Here is a 7,665-nt window from a genome sequence, read left to right as displayed (position 1 = left end):
AGGAAGTTAGGAAGGGGATGAAAAATGCAAAAACAACGTCGTTGTGGGGGGGGGGATACAAACAGCGTTGGTTGTACCCCATCACACGACGTCGTTTGGGGGGCAGGGTGGACAACCAGCTTCGTTTTACCCGAGTACAAGCACTAACAAAAAATAATCTATCATCTTTTTATTTACTCCCTCTGTTTCTTTTTGTTCTTTACGTTTGACTTTTTACACGTTTATTAACGACTAATTAAAGTACATTAAGATTCCTCTATTTTTTTTATTTAAACAAGGCACATTACGTTTATTTATAATGTTTTTTCTTTTATCAAATTCTAATATTTGAAAAATGAGAAAAAATTAATGTCTCAATGAAAAAGTGTGAAAGATTAAACGGTCTAATGAATTTAATTGGTTAAAAAAATCATTCGACACAAATTTTGATAAAGTATTAATACATTTATGTGATAATATAAAAGGAAATATAAAGAATATTTTTGAAATACCAAAAAAAACGTAAAGAAAAAAATAACGGAGGGAGTACGATGGTTGAACCTTTTGTTAATTTGATATCAAATCAAATCAATTTCAATAAAACAAAGAGAAATGAAAAGGAGGAAATATTTTGTAGTGGATCAGGGGTTTTTATTAACAAAAGGTCTTGCGCGCACAAGGTGTACAATAAATTTATTGTACACCAAGATAACTTTAATCCATTTTTTTATAACTTTAACCTAGTTTTGATTAACTTTTATATTAGTAAAAAAAAAGTTGATAGATAAACATTTTAATGGGTTAAATGATTAATGTTATACATTATTAGTAATTTTGAAGAAATAAGTTTTACTAAAATGAAAAAATTTATCACTAAAAAATAGATAACTTTTACATATATAAGCTTAACTTTTAAGCATTTTGAGTTAACTTTTACTCTGGTGTACAATATTTATTGTACACCCATTGTAAATAAGAATTTGTGCTTCATTAATTTGAGAGTTGATGTGGTGAGACTTTCAACTTATTTTTGCTAAGGCATGTGACTCATACGCCTCAGGACTCATTGCCATCAACATGACTCTTAAGAAAATTAACTACCTATCATTAATTTGTTTATGAATTTCACGTCTAAGGCACTACAATAAAATTAGTGGAAATATTCGGCATCACTGAATTATTCCAAACTTTTATACACTATCCCTTACTCCCTCCATCTCAATTTATGGATTTTTATGTGATAAGTTGTTGCATGCTTATCTATTACGTATAGAGTATATTTAGTAGAGAAGTAGTCAAGTAGATGAGGTGGGAGCTAGATAGTGTGGGAGTTTTTTTGGCTGGGCAATGCCCTAAATTTCCGCAATTTGGATTATACACCCGGGTGCACAGTGCTCATTGTGCACCATGTTGAACATTTATTGAAAATATAATGAATATTGAGAATGATTTTAATGTACATGTACTAGTGAAATATTTAAACTATATGTTCAATGGATTTGAACAATATGTTCATTGGCTATATGTTCTTTGGGTATGAACAATACGTTCTTTGTATTTGAACTATATGTTCATTTAAAAATAGGGTGCACAATGAACATTGTACACCCGGGTGCATAAACTATATTTTGCTAAATTTCTACTTTAAACATCATATTCTGGTTTACATTATATAAAAAGTTAGTTTATAATATTCATTTGGATGTTATATATATTTATATGCAATAAAGATCATATCTGATCGTTGTCTAAGATGGTAAAACATAAACTCTTTTTTTCTTTTTAAAATAAGACGAAATACAATGAACCGACCATGACCTTAATTAAAGCGAAATGACATGGCTACCACATACTTAACACAAATTACTCCAACATCAACATCTTTCTTTGAAACTTATATGAAAGTGGACAAAACATTACACTCCACACAAAAAAGAATTCCAAATCCTAAAGAAAAAGAGCACAAAAAATTGAAGGTTGGTTGAGAAAACACCCCACTTATAAACAAGAGGGAAAATGGAAGCGAAGACTATGAGAATTGGGAATTGGGAATTGGGAATTGGGAACTTGTAAATTACACAAAACGTAAGATTTGGTGTGTAAAACCCCCACACGTGGGGTCACTGCCTCTTTTCTCTCTGACAATACATAATCAGTTTTTTTTCACCCAATCAAACAGTTTCAAACCCAGTTTTACATAAATCAAATAATTTTAATTTAATTAATTCCTCTTTTCTTAAAAGATTACAGAAAAAAAAAAAACCATCTCAAATTTATCAAATACAAACAAAAATTATTGCATTTCCCAGGAATTTGCTGGTTCCTTGGGAATTTCAATCCTTCAAAAAAACTAGTACACCTGCTCTTTTTTTATTTTGACTATTTCTCTCTCTGAACAAACAAGTAAGTTTATTTTAATTTGTTGAATATATTATTTATTTGATACCTTTGTTCACTTTACAAGACAAGTTTCATTCTCTTTTATTTTTCCCTAAATTATTTCCCCAAAATTCCAAATGTTTTTTTTCTCAGAATCATATTTCATGTTTCTCCAAATTCCCAACTTTTATTCTTGAAAAATTCAATGGCTGGTAGGTTGACTTCCTCGAAAACAGTTCACAAAATAAAAAAATAAAAACAAATTTTGATTTTTTTTCTAATTTTTTTACATTGATTTGTTTGTTCTTCCTTCTTATTTAATCCCCATTTTCTCATTATTTTCTTTTAGTTAGTTTATGTATTTGTAAACTAATTCCTGGTTGGAATTTAAATTAAATAAATAGGGATTTGTTGATAATTCAAGTTACAAATCCCTGGAAGTTATCTGATTTTCAGGGTTTTAGACTACTAATTACCCTTTTTCTTATTAAATTTTCCATAATTATATAAACAGTTTATGGGGTTTGGAGATTCTGGGCCAGAGCAATTTATCAAATTCTTGATGGTCTTCAAATGGCTTTGAAATCCCAAAATAGAAAAAGCAAGGTATTATCATAATCAATTTATTTTCCTTTTTTATTTTGTTGTAATCAATTAAATAATAATTGCAATGCTTATATTATACCATTTTCATGATTTGTTAATTACTCAAACTCTAGTTTATTATACAAATTTAAATTTAAAATGAATTCATGTGATCGAATACTTTACATTACTAGTTTGATTTTAATTAAATTAAATCCTCATTTCCGGGATTTTCCAATACCAAATGCCGACCAATTTTGCTGTCATTCTTCAAGAAATGGGCTTTATATGTTGGCCACGTCTACCCAAAACTTCCTTTTGACCTCTTTGTATTCTGTTTTTTTTGATATTTATGCAGTCTTTCATTCACAGAATGTTTGCAGCAAAAGAGAGAATTCGACGAGGGATCGAATTCCCTTCTGGTTAGTTGTTTAAATTCGGCCATCATGTATCCAAATGCTAGTTTTTTCAGTTTATTTTCGATGTTCTAATAATGTAAGAAAAGCTTGTGTTTTCGCCTTTTAATCAACAAACGTTGTTTTCGAATGGGCTTTAATGTCAATCAGGTATTAAGAAAAAGTGGTCCAGATTTTATTGGTGATGAGGAAGGAATCAGATTCATTATGGTTATGGGAAATCTTGCTAATAGTGAATTAATGCAAGAACGATATATGCTTCCAAATTCAAATCTATCCTTATCTTTTATAAAGCAAATAGATTGGCAGTTAGTAATTGGCAATTTGCATATTAACAATATTCTTCTTACTTTATTTTTTCTGGAATTTATGATTTCGTCTGTGGCTGTTTACTGTTTCATTGGTGTATGTTAGTGCATTGACATTATAAATCTGGTGGATAATATATTTCATTGATTTGTGTTTGCAGAAAGAGAGACTTTCAATAGTTCTGGTACTGAAATGCCTGCAGTTCGAAATGCCAAGACCTTAAAGTACTTATGACTTGCTTTTCACCTTTCCCGTAATCTTTTTCTTTTTCTTTTGATTTTGATTTTGATTTTGATTTTGATTTTGAATTTTCTGTTTTTCTTAAACGTAGGACTTTTGTGGCTACCTGGAATGTGGGAGGGAAGCCTCCTGAGAATAGCCTTGTTCTGGACGATTTTCTCCAGCTTAATGCTCCTTCAGATATCTACGTCCTTGGGTAATGCACCCTCTTCGTTAACCTTGTCTATGTATCAACAACTTTTTTTGTTGCTCGACTTGTTGTATCCGTTTGTTTTACAATCCTTTTGTCCTATAGTGTGGTAACTAAATTCAAATCTTGGTCAGAATGAATTCAACATTTACATAGTTTTGGTTCCTCTAATTACTTTCAATCTTTGCACGGCTAAGATTGTGAAAGGGGCCTGCATTTGTGTAATTTTTTTTTTAGAGTGGATGCAGATGCTAATTTGTATTGGATGTTTCTTTGCTGTATGTAGATTTCAGGAGATTGTTCCGTTAAATGCTGGAAATGTGCTTGTTTTAGAAGACAGTGAGCCAGCTGCTAGGTGGCTGGCTCTAATAAATCAGTCTCTGAATGGAAGTAATAACCACTTCCAAACGCTGAGAAAAGCAACCTCTTTGATAGATGCAAAGATGCTAAACGGAACAAAAAATGCCAAATTAACAAGTACACCAAGTGGTTCACTGTTCTTTCCCAAGTATTCCCTCAAAGCCATGAGCAAGCAATTCAGGACAGAAAGCAAGAAGAAGCTCAAGACGTGCAATTGCGTCTCTGAGTTAGAGAGAAGATACACTAGAGATTCTTGTTTCCGATGCCAACAAACTAGTGTTAGTGATGATTCATCAGAAGAGGATGAGGGACCAAATGGGGTTGTTTTTTCAGAAATCATTAATTCTTCTGGACGTAACCAAAAATACAGCCTGATTGTGAGCAAACAGATGGTTGGAATTTTTCTGACTATATGGGTGAGGAGGGAGCTTGTTCAACATATCAGTCACTTGAAAACTTCTTGTATCAGTCGTGGTATAATGGGCCTCGGAAACAAGGTGATTGGTTTGTTTCATAATGAAATGTTAACACTACGTACTTGGTATTTGGGGTGTAATTCCGTATTTCTCCTTGCAGGGATGTATATCTGTGAGCATGCTTTTGCATCGAACAAGCTTTTGTTTCATTTGCAGCCATCTGGCTTCTGGGGAAAAAGAAGGAGACGAGCTCAGAAGGAATTTGGATGTTATAGAGATACTTAAAAGTAGTCACTTTCCTAGGAGATGCAAAGTTCCAAACAGCCGAATTCCAGAGAGAATTTTAGAGCATGAGTGAGTTATATATAGTTTACTGCTACAAATGACTACTGATGTGTTAATTTTAGTGATAAATGACTGACTAATTTATTTCATTGGTTGGGCTGCAAAAAACACACTAGCCGGATCGTGTGGTTTGGGGACTTGAATTACAGGATTGCTTTAAGTCATACTGAAACCCTGAAGCTATTGAAGAAGGGTGAATGGGAAACCCTGCTCAGCAAGGATCAGGTGTGTGTCACATCATGCTTTAATTTTCTTTACATGGCACCTTTGCCGAAGTCCATTGTGGAATATTCATCGTCAATGCATTCTATTTCTATTTCTATTTCTATTTCTATTTCTATTTCTATTTCTATTTCGTGCTTTATGACTTTGTTCCTTTTACCAGAAATTCATTCATCAGAACTTATCGAGCCCTCAGTTTGAACTTATGTTTCCTGAAAGTTGTTATCATTTTATCAGTTTATCTACAAGTTTGCTTGTTCACAGTGCTTAAAATTTCTCAACAGCTCGAGGCTTTTCCTTCCCAAACAAAATTATATAAGAAACCTGTACTTTTTTAATCAAGTGTAATCGCAAAATAGAAGGGGTAGGTTTATACAAGCCTGCAACCATATCCTAGTGAAAGTTGAAAGATTACCTTATTTATGTTACCTGCAGTATGCTTTTGTTGATTTTGATTCTATTTTTGAATAGCTGAAAATCGAGCGGGAAGCAGGGCGAGTATTCAAAGGATGGAGAGAAGGGCTTGTAAAATTTGCACCTACGTATAAGTATTCATTCAACTCAGATATTTATCTTGGTGAAACCAACATCTCGCCAAGCAAAAGAAGAACTCCAGCTTGGTATGTGCACTTAACATATTCCATAATCTTTCTGTTGTTGGAGTTATCTTCAGTATATTCGTATCCACATCATGTTAAGTCTGGGAAATATACAACTTGCAGGTGTGACAGAATATTATGGAAAGGAGACGGTATACATCAATTATCGTATGAACGCAAAGACTCTAACAAGTATCAGTTTTCTGATCACCGCCCTGTTTGTGCAACATTTTCCATGGATATTTCAGTTAGGGATACGTCAAATTCAAACTTCCTCAAAATTGAAGTCGAAGAACTCTTACCAAAATAACCCCTGACTGAAAAAAAGGTTAAAATTTGCTTCATTTTGCTTCCAGTAGATGTTGATAACTTGAGATGATGTATTGATTATTTGCTTTTTTTTTCCTTAGGTACTAACGTAGATTGTTATCGTCAAAAACTGAAGAAACACCCCGAATTTTTCGTTGCTGAATAGGATGATAAGTTGTAGGCAATTCTTTTCAGCTAACCCATCTCCCATCTAGCTTCCCAATTTTTTGTACAGCTCATATTTTTTTTGTAATCTTTGTTTTCTTTTTACTCATTCATAAATGTATCAATAGTTGCAATGGTTACATAGCACATCTAGGCCATTTTTCCTTCCTCTTCAGCTTGCATAGGAAACTATATTTTTTTTTCCCATTTGAATGAACTTGTACATATTTTTGCTGCAGTTTCTGATAGTGATATAGGCTGTGAATTCATTATTAATACTTGAAGACTTATTTCTTGTTCCTTAAATATTTGCACTTTGGTCTATTGCATTTGATCATTACTGTGTGTATCATTAAATTTGTTTAATCGTCGATCTGTGTAAGAAAAATTTGTATTGACTGAACAAGGTGTAACTCGGGCTGGGTGGACTCCTGATTTTGTGTCGACAGCTCTAATGTAGGAGGAAGATGAGCTACATATCCGAAAGACCTAAGCCCTTCGTTTTATTTTTCTTAAACGCACAAGCTTGATGAGCATTATATAGTGTATGCAAGCTTTATCTTTGCAATGCGATTTAAACCTATTTTGAGCTGCAAGTGTGATAGGGAGTATTTCTGAATGAGCATATACCATACTCCATTTTGCTGGTGTCATGACTCATGGTAGCACAGAATGCGACTTAAACCTATTTTGAGCTTCTCATTCTGAAATACGGTGACAGTGACAACACCAGCAATACGGAGTACTCCGTATGATTTATGAGTTTTGACCTTACAACAAAGATGGGAAAAGGGATAATATCTGGATGGGGATGATATTAAAAAAAGAAGTTGCTTGGAAGATATGCCAATTATTGCCATTTTATCAAGTAAAGTGAACAAGTCAATTGTTTTGTCAGTTTATACAAAAACTTTTCCCTCTGGTTTTATAAAATGCATCACTTTTTTTTTTTTACGGGTGTTTTTTTTAAATGAACCACTCCTACATTTGGCATTTTTCTACTATTTTATTACTCTTTATATTAAAACAGACACCAGGAATGACACATTGACACATGTTGTAATTTTTTTCCGCCTAAAATATTTTCCTAAAATATACATAATATATATCTACTTTCTTTTTCCATCAATTTTTATAAGTATGGAAAAAAG

At 32.7% G+C, this 7,665-nt stretch overlaps 1 protein-coding gene across 3 annotated transcripts; it reads left to right on the top strand.

The window, feature by feature from the left end:
• Positions 1 to 2,052: 2,052 nt before the first annotated feature.
• On the top strand, positions 2,053 to 6,820 carry LOC110779111 (type I inositol polyphosphate 5-phosphatase 10). 3 transcript variants are annotated; one of them, XM_021983643.2, is made up of 11 exons: positions 2,053 to 2,382; positions 2,873 to 2,964; positions 3,302 to 3,365; positions 3,829 to 3,892; positions 4,000 to 4,104; positions 4,385 to 4,955; positions 5,035 to 5,228; positions 5,336 to 5,444; positions 5,913 to 6,061; positions 6,164 to 6,368; positions 6,451 to 6,820. In XM_021983643.2, exons 2-10 carry the CDS (start codon positions 2,932 to 2,934, stop codon positions 6,348 to 6,350), a joined length of 1,476 nt encoding a protein of 491 aa, XP_021839335.1. In that variant the 5' UTR covers positions 2,053 to 2,382; positions 2,873 to 2,931; the 3' UTR covers positions 6,351 to 6,368; positions 6,451 to 6,820. The 3 variants fall into 3 exon arrangements, with proteins under 3 accessions (XP_021839335.1, XP_056682577.1, XP_021839334.1); XM_021983642.2 differs by lacking the exon at positions 2,053 to 2,382 and adding an exon at positions 2,413 to 2,570; XM_056826599.1 differs by lacking the exon at positions 2,873 to 2,964 and having other exon boundaries at positions 2,054 to 2,382.
• Positions 6,821 to 7,665: the final 845 nt, after the last annotated feature.

Source organism: Spinacia oleracea, chromosome 4 (assembly GCF_020520425.1).
Source record: "Spinacia oleracea cultivar Varoflay chromosome 4, BTI_SOV_V1, whole genome shotgun sequence".
Lineage (NCBI taxonomy): Eukaryota > Viridiplantae > Streptophyta > Magnoliopsida > Caryophyllales > Amaranthaceae > Spinacia > Spinacia oleracea.
Note: the sequence above shows the minus strand (reverse complement) of the source record. Positions and strands in the feature narration are given on the sequence as shown.

Excerpts from the sequence above, each read along its gene's own strand:
- LOC110779111 (XM_021983642.2), top strand. Across the intron at positions 4,105-4,384 it reads TCAGATATCTACGTCCTTGG|ATTTCAGGAGATTGTTCCGT; the intron begins GTAATGCACCCT and ends TGCTGTATGTAG. Across the intron at positions 5,229-5,335 it reads GAGAGAATTTTAGAGCATGA|CCGGATCGTGTGGTTTGGGG; the intron begins GTGAGTTATATA and ends AAAACACACTAG.